Genomic DNA, 23,459 nt, shown 5'->3' with positions numbered 1-23,459 from the left:
ATTCAGCGTTTTGAACAGTAGACGAGGTTGTGTGTCATGTTGCAAAACATTCATGGCAGCAGCTGTGCAGGTTTGCGGGTGATTTGCAGTATCGGCTTTTCCCAAGACTCAGGTGCTTTCTGATCGATGCCTGCATTCTAATCACCAATCAATCGTGCTTTAAGACATCCACAGCATCTTGATCATTTATTGGCTAATTGATGGGTGGCGTCAATGACAAGGCTGACAGGCGCCCGGCAGATGCGTTGCCCGCCATGAACTGTCTTATGGCGATTTTATTCCCGCCTGTCCTTAGAAATCATCATTCAGTCGAAGCGTTACCAAACCATGGCCGAAATTGTCGGATGCGTGTCCGCAGGGATTGGAATAGCCGCCTTCGCCCTCCAGGTCGCAAGCACAATCGAGCGTTTACGGGAAATTCGCCATTTTAATCGGAGCAAGGCTGGGGTCGAGCTGTACTTCCTAATTCAGCGTCTGGGATTGCTACGTGAGAATCTCGCAATTCTTGAGACATTTCAGGGACATGGGGCTGTGGATCTTGCTATATCCAACGGTCGACTGGCATACAGTAGCGTCGATGTTATTCTCCAGCAGGTTACTGACAGACTCGACCATTTGAATCACAGCAGGTGGAAGGCTGCTCGATACAGTGAAGGTATTAAGGAACGGATTAGACAGGCCAGCGAAAGGGTTGACCGTATCATCAATGATATCACCCTCACATGGTTGCTCTTCCCTCCATCAGCAACAGGCAGACCATCTCACTAACGGCCGAGTTTCACCCAGTTTTCTTGCGCTTACCCGTAATACCCCAATCGGACGGCCTATCGAGACAAACGCTCCCGTATCATCGGCTAGCGTCGACGCACACCTGCCTGAAAACTGCCACATAGAACAATCTGCAGCTCCAAGGCGCTTGTCCATTTCGGACTCAGGTTCGGCAGGTACATCTCTTGTGCAATCCCACAGAAGCCCAATACCCCGGCCAAAGGCACTTGACTGCACAGTTAAGCATTGTCACTGTTCATGCCATTTAACACAAAGCTGTTCCAGCCGACTTTGGGTTTTGGAATACACTCCGCTGTCCATATTCTCCGGAGCCTGTAGCAACCAACAATGCACCGCAACACGTTACCGTTGGGGCCTTCAGTTTGCCCTCACCAGATATGGCATTCCATTTAAGATACAGACCGCTCTAGAATTTGTTTCAGGAGGAGGAAAGTATGCGCTCCGGCCAGCCCTCAGCATTGAAAGAGTGGTCAAATATACATCCCCTGGCTTCGAGACACTCTGGCGTTATCAGCGCGGCTTAATGTCTCTGTCCAAGACTAAGGAAAGATTCCGAGAGCTCCAAAAATGCGACCCCTCGCTAAAACATCATGTACATCCTGGTGGTCGCAGCTATGTTCAGGTGAAGGAACAGTGAACTAATCTAGCACACGAGTTTCTAACTCTGGATTAGGAACTCCTGCACTATGGTCCCTGCCGCCAGAGTGAACAACTTGAGCTACTGAGGTTCTTTGCCTGCGAGTTGGGTATGACGCTTGAGAATCAGGACCAGAGGTCTGTCTGCAACTAAAATCTCCGTTCTTCTACTAACATACATCTTGAAGGTTTCTGATTCGCTGCGCAAACTGGATCGGCGAAGGTCGTCACCTCCATTTGCTCAGCACAATCCTTGAATATGGCTTTGATCCTGGGTGTATCGAATCGCCGGTCTATGAAGACTGGCCCTCGACTTGCAACCCTAACTGGATTTCCGAAGAGTTCACACCAGACCCATTCTTTATCGATTACTTAGCTATACTTGTCAATGCCAGTCCAGGTAGGTGAGGGAGACTTATTGACCATAAATATTTGCTGATTTGGCATGAAGGTTTCGCTGGATCGACAGCCTTGCATGATACTGTGCTCCTCGAGTCTCCAAGTTCGTTGACTTCTTTCCTTTCTCGCTCAGCCATGCATACAGAGAAAAACTTCTTAGGCCAGACGCCATTACACCTGGCAGTTCGCGATCTAGAAGTAGTCCGCCTGCTTGTGCAATCTGGTCATGACCTTGACAGCACGGATAACCAAGGGGTCACCCCTCTAATGTATGCCGCTGCGATGGGCAAGACCGACGTGGTTCAGCTACTCATTACCCAAGGAGCGGATCTTTATATATGTGACCTGAAATGGGAACGAGATTTTCTTGCATATGCAACATCTCGTGGACACTGGCAGTTGGTCATGGACGCCCTTGGTGCTATCCAAGCCCAATACTCGCCAGCGGTCTTCCAGCACTTCGTTTCGTGCGCTTTGATGCGACTTGTAGCGCACGATACATGGATAGGTGAAGCATGGAGCATTTATTTTGCGAAATTAGTTGGTTTTACGGCGAACATCAACATAATGTTCAGTGATAGCGTGCACGGGCTTGCTAATAACAATCTTCTCCATTATATTTCAAACCAGGGCGACGCCGAGGTTCTTGTTCAGAAAGGGTTTGAATTGTTCAATCAGCCTAACAGTGAAGGCGAAACGGCCATCTACTCGCTGGCGCACGTCTTAAATGCGAAGCTGACCCGGTTCTTGATTGACCAAGGGACTAATGTTAACGTTGTTGACCGGCGAGGAAACACTGTGTTGTTCTCATTGCTCGGGCACTTGAACTCCCTGCATCACAGGATATGGGATACAGTCGATTCTATCACAGTATTCCTACGCGAGGGACTCGACATTTTCTCATCGGACGGTTGCCGCTGCTCATGTTCTCCTGGAGGGTCCTCTCTTCCTGCGGCTTTTGATACTACGTTCCTGGAGAGCATGTGGAGTCGTACACCCAGCTTCGTGTGGGCACTTGAATTTCTGTCCCTTATTGAGGAACTCAGAGGTCCCGAGGACTTGAAAGTCTTGCTACTTGCATTTATACGCAGGATGAAATTCGATCAATCTGGTCTAACCCATGTATGTTGTCATAGAGGACGCGGCATAGAGGTTAAGGGTTTTTTTCAACCTGAAGCAATACCCGAAGATGATGTTGATGAAATACTGGACGAAGAAAGAGAGTTTGTCTCAGAACTTGAGGAGGAGATGCTTTCCTTGACTTCAGAAACTCTCGAATGTCTGAGGCTTAAATGGATGGTCATGCTTCGGGACAGATACAGGCAAGTGTTGGAAGAATCCAGGAAACGCAACAAGTTCAAAGAGTCCTGTGTGCCTGCGAGGGTAAGTCCGGCTGATTCAAGATTGATGGCATGCGGTCCTGACAGGAATAGGTTCCATATGAGGTGGACTATAAGAACGACAGGTACCGCATATTTTACAATGCTTACTTCAATCTCAGCCCGTCCGTATCAGACCCTATGGCCGAGTATATCATTTGGTTGGAGCATCAGTACAGCCGATTAACAGACTCGGAGGATGCTGAATTCCAGAGGGAAACCTGGTACAGGAAACGACTGAGATGGTTTTGTGAACTCATGCAAGTCATGCAGATTAATGCCGGGGCACTCGTCGAGGAAGTCAAGTATAAGATGAGCACGATATCTTGGGAGGAATGGGATAAACCGGATAAAGAAAGGATAGTTGGGCACTTTTTAGCTTCTGTGGGGAGACTCGCACTGGATATGTAGAAGGCGTCACAGGAGTAACGTCTGTCTTGGAAGATCAGTCCAAGAGCTTTACATTTTAGTTCAATTCATCGCGTATCCTTTTAATCCGGACTACCATCCAGAAACGAAGTGTCGATAAAGTCCATTTGGCTCCCAGAGGTCAAATGGAAGCACAATACAAGCAATGGAAAGATGTCGGAGTGCTGATACAGCCATCGCCCAATATAAGAAAACGCCCGACACCAAGCTTGACAGACGCCCAACAACCCACCATTCAGCAAAAGACTATGTACACAAAAGCCCCCATTCGCCATGGAATATATATCAAGATAGACCGCACTCACCAGAATCGAAGCCCAGCAGAAAGTCGCATGTTATACAGAGCAACAGGAAGCCAGGCCAGATTCTGTATTTTCAACTCATCCTTTTCGATAATCCCACCGAGGGTTCGACTTTTCATCTCAGCCAAGCACTTCCCAAACAAAAATCAGGTCGTCAAAATCATAGTACTCATGTCCGATCGGACCTCGGTAGACAGCGCAACTGCCGGCGTTTGACTGCCGCGACGGGTCCATCACGCAGAGGGTATCCCAAAAAGCCACGGTCATGGTCGAAACGTGTCATCGATGCGACCGCCACGGCGTTCAATCTCCGCGATGAGTTCCTGGCGTTCCTGGAGCTGCAGGTGGATGAAATCGACCGTCTTCTTGAGCACGATGCTCTCGCTGCGGCCCTGACCCTCGAGTCCCGGAACCAGCACGGTCAGACGATCGAAGCCCTCGCGAATGGCTGCGCGACGCTTCTGTTCGGACGCGATGTGATTGTTCTTCTTTTCTTGTTCGGTCAGGCGGGGTTTGTCTTTGTCGGCGGCTCCGACGCTGGCCTTGGATGCGGTGGGTGTGGACGAGGAACGGTCATCGCGCTCGTCGGGGTTGGCGCCGATGCTGGCGCCGTTGGGAGAATATGACGTCTCGGATGAGCTGGATGCAGCTGCGGGCATGTTGGCGGGTGGGTGAGGGTTGTATGTGGAGGGATGGTTGACTTGATAACGAGGACGGGATTTTCATGTGACAGACAGCGAGGGAGGGGAAAAGGGCCTTAATAAGTCCGACGACCAGAAACGGAAGAACCCGAGGGGTGAGAAAGAAGACGGGAAGACGCAATAACAAGAGGTGGAAGAAGAAGAAATCAACAGAGGACGACGAGAGATGAAGGTCCAGGGAGAGATGGAGACCCCTGGAGGGAATGGATGTATGAATGGATGTTTCAGGATATCGACCGAACCAGGGGACCGGAACTGATGCGGAGAACAACAGACTTGCCGCTTCTGGTCATGCCAAGCCGTCACGATCCGGAGGCTTGGCACTTCACGTCATCGATTGCTTCGTCTTCACCACCACATACCGACGCTCTTCTCTCTCTCTCTTTCCTGCGCGGATCCACGATATCACGGTTCTCTGCCGACTGTGTCTTCTCTCGAATTGACGTGATCTCTAATCTCAGACTACCTCATCCAGCCTTCAATTCGCCCTCAACGCCGCGGTTGATGATCTCATACTAGATCGACGACACTAGTCACGACAGTCATCGCATCTCACAGCCCACCTCGATCACATCAAAATGGCAACACACGAACCGCTTCACGGGTCCTGCTTATGCGGCCGTAACCAGTACATCATTCGAATCCCCCAGGACCAAAGCAACGACGCTCAAATCTACTTCGACAGCAGCCGTGACAATCGTATGTCAAACCATCCCCACCTCCGTACTTGAAGATATGATTAACATGAGACTCTCGCAGGACGATTCCACGGCACTCCCCTCACGGCATGGCTTCGTGTGCCGTTGACATGGTACCAGTCCCATACCCAATCATTCTTCCCGGACGAAACGCATGGCACCATCCGCCGCATTTTCTCTCCGAACCATGCACCGCACACCCAGCGGGTCTTCTGTGGGTTCTGTGGGACGCCCCTCAGCTACTGGAGCGAGGATCCGCGTGATGAAGCCGATTATATGTCCGTCACGGTGGGAAGCCTCGATGGAAATGACCAGCGACTGTTGGAAGATCTGGATCTGCTCCCGGAGGCATCGGAAGAGGAAACAGAAACAGAAGAGTCTCCTCAGGAGGAGTCTACTCCGACAGCACAGACCGATTCCTCCGCTGTCACTGTACCTGTACCAGGAAGCGAAAGGGATCTCTCCCGCATCTACCGCCAAGGAACCACGGACGGTATCCCTTGGTTCGAGGAAATGATTGAGGGCAGCCGACTGGGACGGCTGATGAAGACTAGACGGGGAGTTGGGATGAGCGATGACCAGTCTACCCGAATTGAATGGGAGATTAGCGAATGGACGAGCGATGGACGTGGTGAGGCACGCGCCGCGTCGTCAATCCATGCACCTGGAAAACGCAAGCGTGGACACCATACCACCGTTGAAGACACTTGACGGAGTAGATGCCATTATTGTTGCTGAGATGGTGTGATCTTAACTTAATCTTAGATTTAGCACTAATGGAGTTCCGGCCTTCTAATTCCATGATTAGAGAGGAGCTAAACTATAGATACATCATGCATCCCAGACCAATATTAGAGGCGGTTCATAGAGGCATGTCGCTTCTGGTGTAGATACCAAAGACACCAATGGAATATTTGTATGTCTGAAATACCAAAATGTCCCTGTCACTACATGCACAGAACTGAATGGACTTTCATGCCTGAGGCGCGTCCCAACAGAACACCGTTATTTTCCTAATTAGGTATCGCGCCGTTTGAGTTGCCCTACCTACAGGACAGTGAAGAATATCTTTGTCCGTCTCCCACACTGAACATTGAAGAACAGAGTCTTTCTGAGTCAAATTTATCTTCTTATTGTTGTTGATCTCTTGTTCAACCTCGTTCACCGATAAAGTCTCTAGCTTGTTCCAGTCCGTCGCTTGGTAGACTTCATCTATCGCAGGCATCGTCGCCCTTGATGCAACAGCTCACTTTGGTTCAGTGTGCTTCGGAAACCTCTACTATAACATAATTTTGTCCTTCCTCTCCAAGGGTCGAGTCTTGTTGAATCCATTCCAGGCAAGCCCTCGTGCAGTTGCATTCTGTCCACCAGCAGACTAACCACCGCTGGAACAGAGACTATCTCCATAAACATCTCCCGAAGCTCCACCGGAGGAAGGATCTGCAAAGATGCAACAGAGCTTGTCAGTTCCAAATCCAAAGAGGCAGGTTTCTGCTCCAGCACTCAAGCGCCGACTTGATACTGGCTCAACTGCAGAGAACGCTCACCAACGGCAAGCTCCAAATAAGAGATCTGCCCGTCAACTCAAAGGAAACGCATCTGCTCCCAACCTGAAGCGTCAAAATGATCTGCCTGCATTTTGTGACTCCGTGGAGCGTTGTCAGTCATTAGACAAGATATCCACAGCCGCGTCCCAAGACGATAACGGCAGTTCGCCAGCAGCAGTCTCCACACCGCAACGCACCCCCAGGAAAAGACCACAGCTTCGCAAAGTCAGATCCAACTGGAAGCTTGATAGCGAGGAAACTGGAGGCCCACGGTTTATGTGTACCGCTCGCGCAAGACAGATACAACCCGTGGTCTATCGCCCGCGAGCGAACAAACGCGAATCAAGAACACCAAGTATTCCTGACCGTGGATTGGCTGCAGCTAAACCAGAGAGTCAACTCCAGCCAAAGCCTCATAGACTCTTGAATATGATCAAGGATCCTCAAGCTAAAGTCCGGAAGGCATGGCAAAGTGCGGCGAGGCAGTTCATGCAAACAAGAATGTTGCAGAAGATGGGTATGAGTATTGAGCCATCTAAGCCGGACGTACGAAGGGCGAGTCAGGACCCAGAGGTAGGCGACCGCTTTATCTCGCTCAGGAAAATGGCTGATCTGGTGCTTTGACGATTAGTTTCTGACAAGAGGAATCATCACTCTCAAAGATGATTCGACTTGGTTTGACATACCGCCCAGGACTCAGAAGCGCCTTTCTGTTGCAGGTGTGAGTTGGCCCAAACGGCCCGGGGGTCTCGATCAATATCAACTAATGTTGAATAGATGCAGAAGGAGATCCGTGGTGACCAAAAGCGACGCTCAGGTGTACGCACTGCCAATGGAAGAACGTCTCGCTCGAGACTCTCGGTCTTGAACGGAGTGAATGAGGAAGACGAAGACCGCCGAGTGCGTTCCTCACTGCTGCCATTCCGGGACTGGGTGGTGCTGGCACAGGACAACACAATTCCCTTTGCTGACGAGGACGACGACTCCCCCACCCCCCCAGCAACCCCTTCGCCTGACACTCCTCGCCAAAGTTCCTTTTCATTTCTTACTCGGAACACCGATTGCCCTCACCGTCCTCCCACCCCCATCCCTGACGAACTCTCATCCGATTCCTCCTCCACTGCCTCTTCAGATATCACCATCACCCCTTCCAACGTGAACCGCGTCCGCGAGATGTCTTCCGGAGAGGCATCGGGGCAGGATCCTTTCACCGACTCCCCCATGACCCAAAACAGGGACTTCGCGCTTCCTCCTAAGGGCGGGAGTTTTCAAGGAAAAGGTAGTTCCTCCTATCACACACACATCCCTCACGCCGTTATGAGCCAAGGATTCCTCTTAGTTCAGGTACTAAGCAATATCTTGCAGCTGAAACCGGTCCGTCCACGCAGAAGGTGAAGTCTGGCTTTTCTTCCATCCATGAAGAGAAGTCCCTTCCTGCTCCAGCCCAGTTCGACCGTAATAAAGGTACCAATAGCCCATCTCTCACTATTTAATCCACTCTGTACCCAAGCTAACCATTCAACAGAGAATATCATCAACCGGCCCGTGGTGCAGGAGGTGCATGGGCTTAGACTTTTGAGTTCCAACACCTCAACGCGTATTCCTCGCGGTCTTGCTCAGAAACCTGTCCAGGCAGCTTCTCTTAAAGGAGCCAATGCAACCCCAGAAACTCGGAGCTCCATCCCTGTCCCTGTTGCAATTCGCAGACACAGTGTGGACACTATGGTTAGCTCTCGTGTTACTCCTATTGGAAGCGCCCCAGGTGGTATCCGCGTTTTAGAGAAGCCTCATGGACCTCGTCCACAGCCTTTAGAAGAACAGAAGACTGTCACCAACCAGGAGAGCACCACCAAAGCAGACGAGAAAGACGGGGTGAGTTCTTCTTCGTCCTCCATCAGTGACTGGGATTTTGGCGATGATGACGCTGTCCAACGCCCTCGGGATGTTTTCACTGGAGAATATCGCACTCGTACGTTCCATAAACCCGGAGAGAGCCACCTCGGCCCCACGCTAAGAATTGCTGCTTCAGCTGAAAAGTTGATCATGGGTCCCGATAGCCCGGGTAGCACCTATGCCGTCACCCAGAGGTCCAACCCGGCTTTGGTGCATTACCCGGATACGCCTACTCGTTTCCCTGGGAAGCGGCAGGTCGAGACCGGAAGCTCAAGTCCGGCCGCGGGTTCTTCGTCTTCAAGCAAGAAAGAGAAGAGTCCTACCAAGGATACTCCAGTCCCCCGAAACTACTGTCGGTCGGCTATATCTCTTGAGTCGATTCCGAAAAGAGACCTGAGCGGCCGTGAACGGGCGATCGCGCGCAAGCCGGTCAATAGCCCTAGTCTGTCCAGCCTGTATTCCCCATCGGGCCAAAGCGAGTGTGATCCACTGGTCCCCAAGGTTCCAGAAGTTCCAGAGAAGTACAGTAGCTTGTTGAAGACCAGCAAATCAGCCAGCCCGGTGACTCCGGCCAAGAGTACTTCCCAATTGAGTGAAGGTTCTGCTCCCAGGAGCTATCCGACCCCGAACACCGCTGGAAGCCCCGAATCTGTCATGTCATTCCCACCTGGAACCTCTTCTCGTCACCGTACTCCTGAACTAGCTACACATTCTGGCCCAGGCTCAGTCATCGGTACCACTGCAACCACTGGCCAGACTGTGAAGCAAAAGCGCGATGTGACCTTTGATGACATTGCGCCTCAGAGTCTTGCGACAGAGCAAACTGCTCAGGCCGAAGCTCTCTCTAAACTCCCAGATTCCAAGAGCACCCGGATGCTAGATAGTTTCCGCAACATCTTTAAAGGTCGCCCCAAAAAGGAGGAGCATGAGACTTCGGAGCCTGAACACAAAACCCAAACTCCCGCCACAGCCATCCGCCTACCAAAGGATGACGACAAACCCGCCTCTGCTAAAGTGGTGCTTAAGTCCAAATCTAGATACACTAGACTTTCCGATGGCGTGGGATGGAGCAAGACCCCCAGGGACACCAAGACACCCGATGAACCCGCTTCTGGACGTCCGTCTACTTCGGTTTCGCCCTCCCTTGCCGCGGTGCAGCCTGTCGAAGGCCAGACTCCTTCCTTTGCACGTCCGACAAAGTCGACCCGTACTAAGGCCGCTGTCATCTCTAAGGGACAGGCTATCGCCAGTTCGGAAATTCGGGTTCGCAAGGCCCATGTCATGACCGGTCCAACTGGAAGTCCCCTGCGTCCCAGTCGATACCGACCCCCTTATGTGAAGGCTCCCTCTGTTCAGAAGAACCTCATCAGCTTACCGCGCTCTGTTGGCTCCATCAAGTCCCATCTCAGCTCACTGCCTACCAAAGGTTCTGCGGCTCTGAGCGACGCTTCAGACGGTGTAAAGAATCTCAACGAAATTCTTTCCTGCATTGAGACTCTCTGTAAGCGGGCTACAGGGGATGACACGGCTTCCAAGAGAGAAAGGTACCTTCGGGTAAGTAACTATCGTAATCAGCGATGTGTCTCCTTCAACTGACAGCTGTTTCCGCAGATGGCCCTTTCTTTGCAGCACCAGTTCACCAACTATCGCAACATTGGAAAGGAGGTGATGGAAGCTGAAGATCTGGCTAATAAGAAGCGTTCGGAGAAGTGCCTCGCGGAGAACCTTCTTTTCGAGCATTTCTCGCAGGTGAAGGCTCATCTTGACGAGGAATAGAGTTGGATCCTAGCAGCTCCTCTCGCCTTCGGCCTTGTTTTACTTTGGATGGGCTGATCGTTCAGATCGCGCTTTCATTACCCTGATATCATTCATTTTGAATGACGACTGAATCTGTTAGAGTCCTCCCCTATCTCTTACCTTTTTCCCGACGGACCCATCCTCGGTTGGTCTCTCTTCATTCTGCCGGTAGCGGTGCTCTTGCGGGCTTGGTTACCGGGGAGGAAGATGTTATGGCTTAGAGGAAGTATTGCGGCCGGTCTTATGTGCCCTCATATTGAATTGTTCATTTCAAAGCAACTAATTGGACAGCCACAAAGAACAAAAAAAGGTGAAAGCAAGAAACCATACAAAAAAAGAAAAAGACAACTCGGATTGGAAAAAGCAAAAAAAAATCATGTACATTATCAGATACATAGTTAGATTCTACATAATTTAACACTTGTCAGAGTCATATCTCCTCCAGAGTCCTTACACATCTAATCCGCAGTAGATACCAGCAGATGCCCTTATGTAGGGAACTGCGAGAAACACAACAACTGAGACGGGAAGGCTGTTTGTGTGGCAGGTCCTTTGTTTTGGGCAGGAGTGTCGCCGAAGATGTACATCTCCCAGATGGAGGACTGAGCCTACTTCCGTCCTGAAACCTCCCACTCTCTCCACTCGCTCCCAGTCTTCCAGTTTAACACCCTTAGACTGTATAATCTATTCCTCACTACAAACACTCTTCCCTCCTTCTCCACTCCTGTGGTTTCCATTTCCACCCTCTTCCAGACCAGCTCTGATATTTACCTAGTGGACGCTATGAGGAATACCAACAGATCTTACCAAAACAAGGTCCGCTCGATATTCCCTTCCATGCCTCATGAAACATACTACTATCGCGTCCCACACGAGAGATGACACAGCTAACCCGGCGCTCTTGCAGAGAAATCTCCCTCTGAGGCCCCCGCGTCATCATCAGGACGCGATGGGAGACAACAATCCGCAGTTTAGCCATCCTCACTTCCAGAGCACGGGCTTCCCCGGCGGACCAGGCCGTCAGCTTCCCATGGATTATTCGAGACAAACAGGATGGCCGCAGATGGACGCGCCGAACTTGAGCCATGTATACTACTCTCAAGACCCGATGTACCATGCAAGTGTATCCGGGCGTTCATCTAGCCGATGGCCTAAGAGTAGTCCCAGTCCCCTTGACCTTCCGCCTCCTCAGCATCCTCATCACCACCGCTTCCCATATCCTCACCCAAACGCTCCGCAACGGATCTTCCCCGTCACGAGCGCGGAGGAAATGAGAATAGAGGAAGCATCGGGGGCCCTTCGCCGCCCCGTCGTGGCTAGAGGCCTGGAAGAGACGCTCCTCATGGAAAGTTACGGTTTTCCTGGGCTTCAGAGGGTGAGGGATCTCACCCACGAGAACGCTCCTGTTGCGGTTTAAGACTGACAATCCGGTTCCATCTCAGATCTACGAAACTCCTCATCCGGACGCAAGCATTTCAGCACCACCTTGCGAGCCGGACGACTCATATGTCATGGTGAATGAGGGTAGCGAGAAGGGCAGAGGTAGCGGGAAGTCGAAGCTTCGCGCGGAGGCGGCGGATTTCTTTCCCAATGCTCAAGGTCATGTGTTGAATAAGGAGGATTCGAAAGAAAGTTTGAAGAAGAAACCGAAGGAGTTCACCTGGCTGGTTGTTGGATGATATCTGGACGCGTCAATCCACAGTCGGCTGTCATGTACTATTACTCCGGATCTTAAAGTATATCCGAGGGGTCTTGTGCTTTAAGAACTCTGACACGGCAATCATTCTTCTCTAGATAGCGCGTTCCAGATCGTAGTCGGTCATTTAGCGATACATTGACTTCGGCAGTACCCGTCATAGGTCCAAGATCCGAACCCAAAACCAACCCCATAACCACTCTAACCTATTAGAACCTATCAACGAAGCCACAGAAACACTGACGAAATAAAATCACCTGATTGGATTGTTTTTGGACAGTATCTTAAAGTCCGTGAAAATGTACACTACGTCAGTTTCTGGTGAAAGCAGAGAACAGGCTTTAACTTCGCGTGCTTGTCTCCCTTCCCCTAATGTCGGCAGGTTAGTATGCGGCCACCGACTCGACTACGGTAACTAGTCCCACGTCTCGGGTGGATCACCCGACCACTAAAAAGCACTAATAATTGAGGCTTACCTTTGAAGACTCTACTCTGGGCGGCTGACTCGTATGGTGGATTAGCTAGATAGTAAACAGAATCGTACTAGTCCATGCCGATCAATCAGGGCTGAGCGATCCATCTTCCCACAGTTCCACTAGATCGACGAATCGCTGGCATTGAATCTCCCTAGAGCATGAGACACCACAGCTCCATATCATGTCGACTTTACCTAGAATGCTCCAACAACCTTCCTTTTCTTCGTACGGCAAGGGATGGTAGGTATGCAAGGCCCTATGTCCGATCCACATTGTTTGGGCGTGATCCAGATGGGATCGATAACAGCAAAGTGAGCTGGAAACATAAGAATCATGGAAAGAAGCCCTGATCCCGTTGGAATCTGGTCAGCTTGCAGTTTTCTTCTATCAGCTACGTTTACTTCGCCATGGGGAGATTCCAGCAGATGCTCGGCTTATCGACTCTTCTGCTGTGTTTGGTGTCCTGCACAGAGGCACAAGACCAGCTAACCAGGAGGTCGACTGGAAATACGGTGCGGTTCGAAGCCATTTTGACCTGGGAGAATTGGGCCCCGGCCGGTATCGCTCGCAAGATGATCCTCACGAATGGACAATTCCCAGCGCCACCCCTTGAATTGCGGCAAGGGGACGATGTAGAATTCTTGGTCATCAACAAACTCCCAGTGGCTGCCACGGTTCATTTCCACGGTAACTGTTCGCCCGCATTTGTTGCTGCTTTCTGTTCGTATCTAATGCTCGGTTCGTAGGAATCGTCCAGAGCGGCACGCCGTGGTCGGACGGCGTCCCGGGCTTGTCGCAGAGGCCGATTCAGCCAGGCGACCAGTTTCTTTACAAGTGGCGTGCGACCCAGTACGGATCGTATTTCTATCATGCCCATCATAGAGGGCAGATCGAAGACGGGCTCTACGGAGCCATCTATATCCATCCGCACGACTCGGTAGAGAAACCTTTCTCCCTGATCACCAACAACACAGATGAATTGCAGGCGATGCGAGCAGCAGAGTCGAAGACGAGGCCTGTCATGCTTTCAGACTGGCGTCAGTTGACCTCGGGAGAGTTGTGGGCTGCCGAGGAGGCAACTGGACTGGATGCGTACTGTGCAAACTCCCTGTTGATCAATGGGAAAGGCTCGATTGATTGCTTGAGCCAGAAGCAATTGAACAAGTTCACCACCGCGGCTCAGAGGTCCATATTGGGGAACAGTTCCTTCACCGACATTGGGTAGGATGCGCTCCCTTGGTGGTCTGTCCTTGATCGTATGCACAGATGGCTGATACAAATAGATGTCTCCCGCCGACAAACCGGCTGGGACAGGGCGACTTCCCTCATAATCTTAGTGCCATAGTGCCCTCCATGTACTATGACTGCACACCGTCCCGTGGTCTGTCAGAACGTTTCCTTGTTGACCCCACCACGTCCTATGTCAGTTTCGACTTGATTAGTGCGGCCTCGGTCAGTACCTTTGTCTTCTCCGTGGATGAGCACCCGATGTACGTATATGCCGTGGATGGGCGGTACGTTGTGCCCACCCTGGTGGACGCGATCACACTCTCCAACGGCAACCGGTATTCCGTCATGATCAAGCTGGACAAGCCAGCAGGCGACTACACCGTGCGACTCGCGACTACCGGAGCTAATCAAATCCTTGCTACCACGGCCACCATGTCCTACAACACGTCGGTAGTCACGATGAAGGAGCAGAAGGCCTCGGTGCCGTATATAGATATCGCGGGGACCTTGCTCTCCTCCGACTATACCGCACTGAACGAGAGCACGATCACCCCCTTCCCGGCCGAGATCCCATCTCACGACGTGGCGCAGACTCACGTGCTGGATGTCGGCCACTACCATGCGTCATATCGCTGGACTCTGGGCAACGCGAGCCTTCCGATGATCCTTGAAGAGACCACTCCGCTCTTGTTCGACCCGTCCGCCGCAGAAAGAAACCTCTCCATCAAAACTCTGAACGGGACATGGGTAGACCTGATCTTCCGCGTGGGCACGCCGCTCCAACCCCCTCACCCTTTCCACAAGCACTCCAACAAGTTCTTTGTGATCGGACAAGGCAACGGGCTGTGGAATTACGCCTCGGTGGCCGAGGCGGTGAAGTACATCCCGGAGAGCTTTAACTTCAGAACACCGCAGATCCGCGATACGTATTATACTCCGCCGGCGTCGACAGGGCCAACGTGGCTAGCGATCCGCTATCAGGTGGTGAACCCAGGACCATTCCTGCTCCATTGCCACGTGCAGGTGCATCTGAACGGAGGAATGGGGTTGACGTTGATGGACGGCGTGGACGAGTGGCCGGAAGTTCCCGCGGAGTACCAGTGGTAGCGACGAAGTTACGTTTATTCTGCCTTTCCTGTGTACACACCTCCGCTCCCGCTTCGAATATATACGGAGGTCACCGTTGATCGATCTGAAACGAAGGAATCAGCTGGTAGAAATTAGTCATCGCAAGCGCTACCCGAGCGGGTTTAGCGGGATGAGGGGAAATCTGGACCGGCTTCGCTTCTCCTCTTTCTCGCTCGCTCTCTCTCTCTTCCTTCTCCTTCTCCTCCCTCTCGCCCCCTGCCAGGAACGGTGTCGATATGTCAGCCTTCCTGCATGGCTAGTGATGGGCTTCCGTCGGACTAACCCTGCTTCGAATTCCCTCCCCTGGATTCTTCCCTCGTTGTTATAACCCGGGAGAAACCACGACTCCATCGTCTCCATGCCGTGGTGCTCGCATAGGTTACCTGTTACAGCAACTGCTCCTGGATCACTCTCAGATCTGACCGTTTGAAACCCTATCGCTATCCATACTAACGTCTGTGGGTGGTGTCTCCGAACACTGACCCCCCTCGGGCCCCTCTTTGTGCCATAACCCCACGCCGTTTCCAATATGGTCTTCTGCGGGAAACCCAGTAAAGGCTGCGGCGAATGTCGATCCCGCAAGATCCGCTGCGATCAGGCCCGCCCGACCTGCTCCCAGTGCATCAAGGGCAACCGGGTCTGTCCTGGATATCGCGATGAACTCTCGCTCATGTTCCGGGATGAGAGCCAACAGGTCGTTCGCAAAGCCAAGACGGGCTCGACTGGTCGTCGGGCGAAAAATCCCCGCAAAGCCAGCACGCACACGGCGTCTCCGAGCGGGAGTAGTAGTAGCCAACCCAGCCCTCCGCCGCCGCCGCCATCCAAGTCGTCGCCCCGGACAGCGACGCCCAACGTGGCCAGCGATGCTAGTAATGATCTGTCGGAGATTGTGGATTTCAATGATCTCTCCTATCCCCAGCAGTCTCCGGAGGAGTCGGTCCAGTTGATCACCCCGCTCTCCTCCCCGGGTCTGGGGCTGCAGCCGTCCTATCAGTTCACCAAGGATGAGGCGTACTGCTTTTCGCTCCACAGTACCGAATGGCCCGGCTCCTTTTGGATGATGGACTTCTCCCCGGATTTCTTCAAAACCACGGGGGAGGGGTCCCCAAGTCAGCAAGCCATGCAAGCCAGTCTGGTATCGGTGGGGTCCGCGATGCTATCACGCATCAGGCAATCGGGGTCCCAGAAGATCGATGCCGAAAGAGATTACGGACATGCTTTGAAGCTGTTAACCGCCGCAGTCATGGACGAAGAAGAGGCGAAAACCAACGCGACGCTGGCGGCGGTGCTGCTGCTGGCTATATTTGAGGTAACACCTGCGTGGGTACACTGCATGCATATGCATGAGGCTGACGCGAATGCACAGGTTGTGACGAGTAGAACCCCCCGGACGATTGAAAAATGGACCAGTCATATCTATGGTGCGGCGGCACTGCTGGAGTTACGAGGGGCGGAGCAGCTCCAGGATGAAGATGGACTGAAACTTTTTGTGCAGTTGAGGTTCCAGATCGTATGTAGCCTTCTCCCGGCCTTTATCGCAAGACAGCGTCTAATCTCGTTCAGATTACCAGCTGCCTGCAAAGAGCTGCTCACGTGCCCCGGTCGGTACTGGAGTGCGCCAAAATCGCCATGTACCTGCGTCCCCAGACCGAAGCCTACGGCGACCGTTTGATTAGCATCGCGGGCCGATTGTCTAACCTACGCGCCGACATCAACCGAAGAATACGAAAAGACCAGAGGGAGATCCTGTCCGCTGCATACACCATCGAAGCGGAGCTGATGGCTTGGGTCGCCGCCCTCCCGCCAGACTTCATGTACACTATTGTTGAACATCCATCTCCCGACCCTTTTGCCAACATGCTGGGTCGGACGGATAGCCCCTGCGGTAACCGCTACCACATATACCATGACCTTTGGCTCGCACATAGTTGGAATCAATACCGATGTGCCCGGATCATCGTCAGTGAGATCATCCTGGGCTGCCTCCGCCGGTTGTCGTTCCGATCCCCAGCGATGGCGATCTCAGGGGAACTTCAGACCCACTGCACTCGACTGCGCAGCACCACGCGAGAGCTCGCGCGCGACATCTGCGCCACCGTGCCTTTCCACTTCGGGATTGGAAACGTCGGCACAAAGCCTTCCGCGTATATGCCCCTGAACCAGAGCTATCTAGGCGGGCTCCTCCTGCTCTGGCCGCTCGTCCTCGCCGGGGCGACCGAGGAGAAGAATCACCCGCTGCGGATGTGGGTGATCGACTGCCTGCGGATCATCGGGCACACCATGGGCATTGACCAGGCATTAGCCTTGATCGAAGTCCTAGAGACGGAAGTCGGCATCTTCGATGGCATCGAGGATGGCCAAAATGGAATCTGCTTCCGGGAGTACGGTGGAACCACGGCAGGGAATAAAGTCCTCACGGGCACCTGGGGTGCCTGACTGTCAGGATCACAGCTTAGAGGCACTCGACCTATTGACACATGTGTATATATTATTTTCCAATGATGAGTTGATGACCACACCTTTTGCATAATCAGCAATCGAGCGACCGTAATGATCGGTTGCCCGAGACCATAGACCGGCCTTGCATGGTTGAGGGGAGCAACGGGGCAGTGCGGATCTGCCTTGTCCTTACAGCCTCATGCAATTAAATCTATGTAACGAAACATTCCAGAACCTTTCAAAAAGTATTCGCCCTCTAGTGTCGGGTTTTATCCTTTAGACTTGATCCAACCGCGGGTTGTGCCCCTTGCGCCCAGTGGCGGAGGCACCAATGCGGGGTTCAGGCGTCTCTGCAGGGCAGTGTTTGTCGTTCCATGGTTCATTCAACCTCGTTTGTACGAGGTCCGGGATAAAGACAACTCCAAGGCAGAGTGGTGGTTTGCCTGGAGGTTGTGAAGGAGGATGGCGGATATGGTTATATATACTTCACAGGGTGAATGGGGAAGGAGATACGGCCGATACTCACTGGATATCAACCGTGTACCTATTTTGTATATCTACTCTCATCGACTCTCTACCACCATCACCACCCAACCTTCATCAACTACAACCATGCCGTTTCTCTGCTTTCGTTCCTCCCGTTCTGCACGAGACTCTGTCTCGCGATCCCAGCTAGACACCCCCAGAATCATGGACTATGGCCATTCGCGGATCGAGCAACGCAGAGACTATACTGCAGCGTCTCCGAACCCAAAGACCAAACGTAGCTTTCTCGCGCCGGATAGCCCCAACCTATGGTCACCACCTCCCTACTCCGCTTCGACACCACAGCCCCACCAGTCCGCCAGTTCCATTGCGAGCGACTCCCCGTATGCCTTTCTGCGCGAGTTCGACACCATCTTCGTGGTCGACGACAGCTCCAGCATGGCCGGCCATCGGTGGCAGGAAGCCGAGGATGCCATTGCGGCCATCGCGCCCCTTTGCACCAGCTTCGACCAGGACGGCATCGACATATACTTCCTGAACCACCGCAACCGCGCGACCCGCTCCACCACCGGCGCCTACCGGAACGTCACGACCGCCGCAGACGTCCGCGAGATCTTCCAAAGCGTGCAGCCGCGCGGGCCCACCCCGTTCGGCCGTCGCCTACACGAGATCCTGGGCCCCTACATGCGCCGTCTGGAACGCATCGAGGCCAACGCTGCCGACGGCTATGGCAACCAACACCCGGCGTGCGACAACCCCGGCGCGTCCGTCAAGCCCCTCAACATCATCGCCATCACGGACGGCGAGTTCACCGACGACGCGCAGAGCGTCATCGTCGACGTCGCGAAGCGCCTGGATGGACCGCTTGTCCGGGCCATGCCTTGGCAGGTCGGAGTTCAGTTCTTCCAGGTCGGCGACGACGAGGCGGCGCGCGTGTACCTGCAGGCGCTCGACGACGATCTGGGCGTCTTGAGCCGCCAGGAAAACCTCCGCGACATTGTGGATACCGTGCCGTGGAGGGGCCATGCTGGGCAAACGTTGAACGCGGATGGCATCCTGAAATGCGTGCTGGGCGCGGTGAATCGGAAATATGACAAACGCGATGCGTTTCAGTGATGGGGCTGTTCTATTTCGGTCCTTATCTTTCTTCCTTTCTTTCTTCGCTGTATTCTGTATTCTTTCCCGTGGATTGGGCTGGCCAACTTGTTCCTGCAGAGATAATGCATGGCGGTTCCATTAGAGTTAGGGCGGACGAATAACGAGGGCCGATTGCTGGTCATGGCGAATTTGGGGGCTGTTACAAGGCAAGGGGTCTCGCGTCGCAAGAGGCGCCGAGGTAGGGGGGCAAATCAGGAGAGTCGGCTAGTCGATTACTAGCTCGGTAGAAATACGAACGATTGCTTTGTTCTCCCCCTTCCTACACCGTCCTGCGAGTTGCGTTTGGGATCCATCGTGGCGCAAATTCGCTCTGGGGCTGAGCCCGACAGCCCCGTCAATAGTCCCCAATCCCTTCGATTGACTTCATCGTTCCATCCGGTTGGGGCAGGTAAATTAGATAGCGCCTTCAGCTGGTGGTACCAGCGGTGGAGCGAGGATCCGCGTTGTGCGAGGAAGCGCAAACACACACTAGGGGGAACCAGAGGGCTGGGAAAACTCGGCGAATGAGCGGACTGTGTAGCGAGGCTGAGGCAGCGTAAACGCTTGCGGCCGATCGCACTAGCGGCCGCGCGTGGTTGCCCAGCAGCAGGTAACCGACTGGAGGAAGACCCCGACGAAGGATCGTAATTTCCCGAGTTGCTGGGTGCGTCCTTTACCCCTTGACGTCTGTCACGGATCGTCTGAATCATTGATGAGGGGGGAGAGATTTGATTCGGCCGGTGGTTCGATTTTGGAGGAGGACGAGGGTTGGCGGCGCCAGGACATGGTCCGTGAGAGTGGGATCTTCGGCGAAGTCCTAGTCAGGGCGACTATTGGGGATTTGACAAATCATCCTGGCTGTCGGGATATGGCCTTTCCAGGAGCATACTGACTCTTTCCGGGAGCGGTAGCAGTTGCGTCAGGGATTGAGCATCCCGACTCAGATAGTTGACTCCCTCCCGGATGGGATGGTAGTTGCGATAATGGCGACTTGATTGTTGACGATGAACTCGCGTGCGACTAACCCGAAACGGTTCGGGTGGATCTGGTTTTCACGTGGCGACCGGCGGGGAAATGATCCGCGCTTACCTAATGCGTTCCTGGTGTAAACTACCTATCAACTCGAAAGATGGATCTTCTACTCTCCCAGACCAACCTCGTCGACGGTGCTCTTCAGTTAGTGTCTTCCTCAGGATCAATCAGCCTCGCCCTGGTGATCGTCTCAACCCCCGGCGTGGACGCTTCTCTGCATGACACCCGCGTGGCTGGCTGTCCCTCTTGTGATCCATCCATCCCTCCATCCCCACAGCGATCTCATCATCTCCTCCCTATTTTCCACTAGTCGCCTGTGCTGCAAACCTTCTGCTCGGCCGCATTCGGCATTCTGACGTGGTGATTCCATCGTCCAGTGGATCCCTACCAGCTGGCTGATCTCGATGGATTTATATTTCCGCTCTGCGATCGATCTCGGACTGTCAATCGGCCTTCATTCTTTTCTCCTTCCGTGACAACCCCTGCCGATTCCTCCCTCCCTCCACCGTCTCGACCGCAGCCACGTGTGGAATCAATCATTTTTAAACACCTCGCATCCCCGTTCCCAAGCGCTGACAATCGCGTCCTCCACCCTCACCTCTCCCCTGTCTCGACATCCACCTTGTCGGCGCTTCCGGTGCCTCTCCCCGCCGTGCCATTGGCTCTCTACGCCCCGACCGAGTCCAGGCTCATTCAAATCACGACATCCTCTGCCGCCCGCGGCTACTGAATCGTTCCGGTGCAAGGGTTTCTGAGACAATCGGTCGTGTCAACCCCGTCTGGCGTCAATTGGCCCGTTGTTATTTTGGGGTTCCAACGACCAATCCGCTCGGGTGTTTCCACCGGGCTTGCATCTCCAGAAACCATTAAAGAATAGCGGACCGCCTGAGACTCCTTCTTTTCCTCTTCATTCGCATTAGATTCGGGGTTCAGGCTGGTCTTGGACACCACTCGACTGTATATCCCTAACTCCGATCCAACCATCCCTCCCTATCCGCCCGCAATCATGTCGTCAACCACCTTAATGACATTTCTTCTGTGAGTCCGCTCGCCCGGGTCATCTGCATTCTTTCTAACGCAGTACCGCAGGGCGACGAGCCCCCAGGTCAAGTCGGTCAAACTACTAGGCTCATGGGACAATTTCTCCAAGCCCTATATCATGGCGAGAGACAAACGAGTCGGTCCCGGCCAGTGGAGGGGCTGTCATAGCTTCACCGACATCGTTTGCGATGGATCCCCTAGAAACATGTCTTCCTCTCGATCAGGCGGCCTCAAAATGGGTGGCACCTACTGGTATTACGTGCGTGCTCCCCTCTCGTCCGCTTCAGATCAAGCGACTAACTGAAGTCACAGTACCTACTAGATGACGACGTGGAATCCTACAACCACGCCGAGCCTGTTACCTCCCACTGCCCCCTCCTCCCGGGACAACCTGTAAATGTTCTCCAAGTACCCATCATCCTTCCCGATACGCAAACAACCCAGACCTGCGACGACGGCGCTGGCGCTTGGAACGCAGATCAGCGCACAATGAACCCAGACGACAAGTACATGAACCCCCGACAACCCCCCAAGCCGAAGCTCCGTCTACGCACTTCACCTTCCCTGTTGCAACAACCAGCTCCAAGTTGGTCATTCAGCACCTCCCCCTTGGGTCTGCTTACAAACAAGAGCTCCTCGCAGTCAAGTTGCGGCTCCCTTCGGGGGAAGAGGCTGGAACTGGGTCAACGCATGCCCAAGCCCGCTCGCTCGGTGTCACCGCCACGCTCGAGGGGCTTGCGGGCAGCAATCCGACAATGGAACGCATCTTCGCCCGACCTTAGTTCAGCATACAGTCGGGATGGTGAGATGGAGAGGCCCGTGGCTGCGCATGGTTTGGGGGCACCTGAAGGGTCCATGGATGGTCGCCTTGGATTTGGTCTGCATTCTCGGAGTGGTTCCAGAACGCAGTCACCATCCAACGCTATTGAATCGCAGAGTGACCTTACGCCCAAGCGCCCTGTGTCTGCTACTGCACATGGTTCCATCCCATTATCTCTCCGGGACCGGCGGGCCTTGAACTCCAAGTCGGCTGAGCACGCGTTGCCTCTGAACCCGTTGACTGTACAGACAAGGCCGGATATCAAAATCTCTGCGATTGCCGACAGTCGCCATCCCCGCTCACATGCGACCCAGGGCCCAGTCTCATCTTTGGATGCGCTTGCATTGCAGCCCACAGCGAATATGTCTTCTCCATCGGAAGATGCAACGACCCCGACACCATTCAATTTCCGTGAAAAGCGACTTCCCACTCTACCAAATTCGCCATCTTCTGTAATGGACGAGGCGCTCCGTGACCTGGAGGAACGGGAGCGAGAACTGGACACCGAGAACCTTGGCAGTCGCTTTTCTGATTGCAGTGAGACTGACGACTCGATCGCTAGTGACTCGCCCTGCGAGAGGAGTCACTTCTCTGAGTGGAGCACTGACACCGAGCTTATCTCCCCAGAGTCCATGGAATCATCGCTGGTATTTGGCGATGAGAACCAAACCTCCCCTGTTCCAGATACGTTGGAAGTGCCGGATTTATGGAAAGCCTCTGCTCCAACCGAGCCTAGCGATCCCGACACCCCCCACCTCACCGTTACTTCGAAGCTATCTCCCACGACCATCGGAGCTGACTCGCCTCGTATGGAATTGCCCCTTCCTCAACTGAATTGTCCGTTCTCTCCGTCCGACCTAGATGTGCCTGGCCTCTGCATCGAGGATGTGGATGAGGTGGAGAGCAATCCGAAGCGACACGCGGCGTTCTTCGGTGCCGTAGACTCTATCGAGGCGCTCGGATTCTCGCACAGTCCGGACGCTTCGGCGATTCACTTCCCTGAGGGCACGGTCCGAATGGACGGTGACAAGCACGCTTCCTCCAGGGGAGCCGACCGCTACCCGTCTGCGGTGCAAGAGATGATGGACGAATTGAGCTATTTGACAGATATGATCCAGCCTGGGATCTGAGGTGCTGAGATTGGAAATGAGGTTTTGAAATTAGATAGCGTATACTTGCATTATCTGCGTTCTGTATAGATCTGCACACAAGCGAAATGACTTCTCTATATCCTACCACACTATCCTATTTCATGACTCCAGTAGTTGCTTATAGTAGATCCATAGATCTTATGCGATGTCCGCTGCCAGTAGGATCCCGCACGGAACAAAACAACGCGACATCACCGCCTGCCAAGACTGTCCCCATCCATCCCTCCAAGACCCAAACCACCATAAAACCAAC

The 23,459-nt window shown here is 53.3% G+C and overlaps 10 protein-coding genes across 10 annotated transcripts; 8 read left to right on the top strand and 2 right to left on the bottom strand.

Annotated features, from left to right (window-relative positions):
* Positions 1-280: 280 nt before the first annotated feature.
* On the top strand, positions 281-3,660 carry BDV59DRAFT_23774 (ankyrin repeat domain-containing protein). Its single transcript, XM_073696021.1, has 5 exons — positions 281-725; positions 787-1,411; positions 1,463-1,563; positions 1,614-1,825; positions 1,877-3,660. Exons 1-5 carry the CDS (start codon positions 328-330, stop codon positions 3,388-3,390), a joined length of 2,850 nt encoding a protein of 949 aa, XP_073548534.1. The 5' UTR covers positions 281-327; the 3' UTR covers positions 3,391-3,660.
* Positions 3,661-3,672: 12 nt separating this feature from the next.
* On the bottom strand, positions 3,673-4,846 carry BDV59DRAFT_177118 (uncharacterized protein). The gene has a single exon (XM_073689563.1). The coding sequence runs from the start codon at positions 4,591-4,593 to the stop codon at positions 4,198-4,200; it is 396 nt and encodes a 131-aa protein (XP_073548533.1). The 5' UTR covers positions 4,594-4,846; the 3' UTR covers positions 3,673-4,197.
* A 152-nt stretch (positions 4,847-4,998) lies between these two features.
* On the top strand, positions 4,999-6,122 carry BDV59DRAFT_177117 (uncharacterized protein). The gene is made up of 2 exons (XM_073689562.1): positions 4,999-5,334; positions 5,395-6,122. The coding sequence occupies exons 1-2, from the start codon at positions 5,214-5,216 to the stop codon at positions 6,042-6,044; spliced, it is 771 nt and encodes a 256-aa protein (XP_073548532.1). The 5' UTR covers positions 4,999-5,213; the 3' UTR covers positions 6,045-6,122.
* Positions 6,123-7,381: 1,259 nt separating this feature from the next.
* BDV59DRAFT_201535 (uncharacterized protein) lies at positions 7,382-10,549 on the top strand (the record flags this gene model as incomplete). Its single annotated transcript, XM_073693831.1, has 7 exons — positions 7,382-7,453; positions 7,512-7,601; positions 7,658-8,159; positions 8,246-8,344; positions 8,406-8,849; positions 8,910-10,327; positions 10,385-10,549. The coding sequence occupies 7 exons, from the start codon at positions 7,382-7,384 to the stop codon at positions 10,547-10,549; spliced, it is 2,790 nt and encodes a 929-aa protein (XP_073548531.1).
* Positions 10,550-11,519: 970 nt separating this feature from the next.
* BDV59DRAFT_201534 (uncharacterized protein) lies at positions 11,520-12,249 on the top strand (the record flags this gene model as incomplete). Its single annotated transcript, XM_073693830.1, has 2 exons — positions 11,520-11,945; positions 12,013-12,249. 2 exons carry the CDS (start codon positions 11,520-11,522, stop codon positions 12,247-12,249), a joined length of 663 nt encoding a protein of 220 aa, XP_073548530.1.
* Positions 12,250-13,149: 900 nt separating this feature from the next.
* BDV59DRAFT_192912 (multicopper oxidase) lies at positions 13,150-15,079 on the top strand (the record flags this gene model as incomplete). Its single annotated transcript, XM_073692125.1, has 3 exons — positions 13,150-13,429; positions 13,489-13,963; positions 14,026-15,079. 3 exons carry the CDS (start codon positions 13,150-13,152, stop codon positions 15,077-15,079), a joined length of 1,809 nt encoding a protein of 602 aa, XP_073548529.1.
* A 230-nt stretch (positions 15,080-15,309) lies between these two features.
* Positions 15,310-17,619, top strand: BDV59DRAFT_177103 (Zn(II)2Cys6 transcription factor domain-containing protein). Its single transcript, XM_073689561.1, has 3 exons — positions 15,310-16,409; positions 16,467-16,610; positions 16,664-17,619. Exons 1-3 carry the CDS (start codon positions 15,630-15,632, stop codon positions 17,534-17,536), a joined length of 1,797 nt encoding a protein of 598 aa, XP_073548528.1. The 5' UTR covers positions 15,310-15,629; the 3' UTR covers positions 17,537-17,619.
* Positions 17,620-18,151: 532 nt separating this feature from the next.
* Positions 18,152-19,141, top strand: BDV59DRAFT_201531 (uncharacterized protein; the record flags this gene model as incomplete). Its single annotated transcript, XM_073693829.1, has 1 exon — positions 18,152-19,141. The coding sequence occupies one exon, from the start codon at positions 18,152-18,154 to the stop codon at positions 19,139-19,141; it is 990 nt and encodes a 329-aa protein (XP_073548527.1).
* BDV59DRAFT_177100 (uncharacterized protein) lies at positions 18,899-20,119 on the bottom strand. The gene has a single exon (XM_073689560.1). The coding sequence runs from the start codon at positions 19,870-19,872 to the stop codon at positions 19,399-19,401; it is 474 nt and encodes a 157-aa protein (XP_073548526.1). The 5' UTR covers positions 19,873-20,119; the 3' UTR covers positions 18,899-19,398.
* A 383-nt stretch (positions 20,120-20,502) lies between these two features.
* On the top strand, positions 20,503-23,267 carry BDV59DRAFT_177098 (uncharacterized protein). The gene is made up of 3 exons (XM_073689559.1): positions 20,503-21,232; positions 21,284-21,494; positions 21,548-23,267. Exons 1-3 carry the CDS (start codon positions 21,201-21,203, stop codon positions 23,183-23,185), a joined length of 1,881 nt encoding a protein of 626 aa, XP_073548525.1. The 5' UTR covers positions 20,503-21,200; the 3' UTR covers positions 23,186-23,267.
* The last annotated feature ends 192 nt before the right edge of the window (positions 23,268-23,459 follow it).

The sequence above is a fragment of the Aspergillus ambiguus genome, assembly GCF_047715705.1.
Source record: "Aspergillus ambiguus strain CBS 117.58 unplaced genomic scaffold BDV59scaffold_13, whole genome shotgun sequence".
Classification (NCBI taxonomy): Eukaryota; Fungi; Ascomycota; class Eurotiomycetes; order Eurotiales; family Aspergillaceae; genus Aspergillus; species Aspergillus ambiguus.
This window is presented reverse-complemented; position numbering and strand designations above follow the sequence as displayed.

Excerpts from the sequence above, each read along its gene's own strand:
- BDV59DRAFT_23774 (XM_073696021.1), top strand. The coding sequence starts at position 328 with ATGGCCGAAATTGTCGGATGCGTGTCCGCAGGGATTGGAATAGCCGCC. Across the intron at positions 726-786 it reads AATGATATCACCCTCACATG|TTTTCTTGCGCTTACCCGTA; the intron begins GTTGCTCTTCCC and ends AGTTTCACCCAG. Across the intron at positions 1,412-1,462 it reads GTGGTCGCAGCTATGTTCAG|GAACTCCTGCACTATGGTCC; the intron begins GTGAAGGAACAG and ends ACTCTGGATTAG.
- BDV59DRAFT_177118 (XM_073689563.1), bottom strand. The coding sequence starts at position 4,593 with ATGCCCGCAGCTGCATCCAGCTCATCCGAGACGTCATATTCTCCCAAC.
- BDV59DRAFT_177117 (XM_073689562.1), top strand. The coding sequence starts at position 5,214 with ATGGCAACACACGAACCGCTTCACGGGTCCTGCTTATGCGGCCGTAAC. Across the intron at positions 5,335-5,394 it reads CGACAGCAGCCGTGACAATC|GACGATTCCACGGCACTCCC; the intron begins GTATGTCAAACC and ends AGACTCTCGCAG.
- BDV59DRAFT_177103 (XM_073689561.1), top strand. The coding sequence starts at position 15,630 with ATGGTCTTCTGCGGGAAACCCAGTAAAGGCTGCGGCGAATGTCGATCC. Across the intron at positions 16,410-16,466 it reads TGCTGCTGGCTATATTTGAG|GTTGTGACGAGTAGAACCCC; the intron begins GTAACACCTGCG and ends GCGAATGCACAG. Across the intron at positions 16,611-16,663 it reads TGCAGTTGAGGTTCCAGATC|ATTACCAGCTGCCTGCAAAG; the intron begins GTATGTAGCCTT and ends AATCTCGTTCAG.
- BDV59DRAFT_177100 (XM_073689560.1), bottom strand. The coding sequence starts at position 19,872 with ATGATTCAGACGATCCGTGACAGACGTCAAGGGGTAAAGGACGCACCC.
- BDV59DRAFT_177098 (XM_073689559.1), top strand. The coding sequence starts at position 21,201 with ATGTCGTCAACCACCTTAATGACATTTCTTCT. Across the intron at positions 21,233-21,283 it reads ACCTTAATGACATTTCTTCT|GGCGACGAGCCCCCAGGTCA; the intron begins GTGAGTCCGCTC and ends GCAGTACCGCAG. Across the intron at positions 21,495-21,547 it reads GTGGCACCTACTGGTATTAC|TACCTACTAGATGACGACGT; the intron begins GTGCGTGCTCCC and ends CTGAAGTCACAG.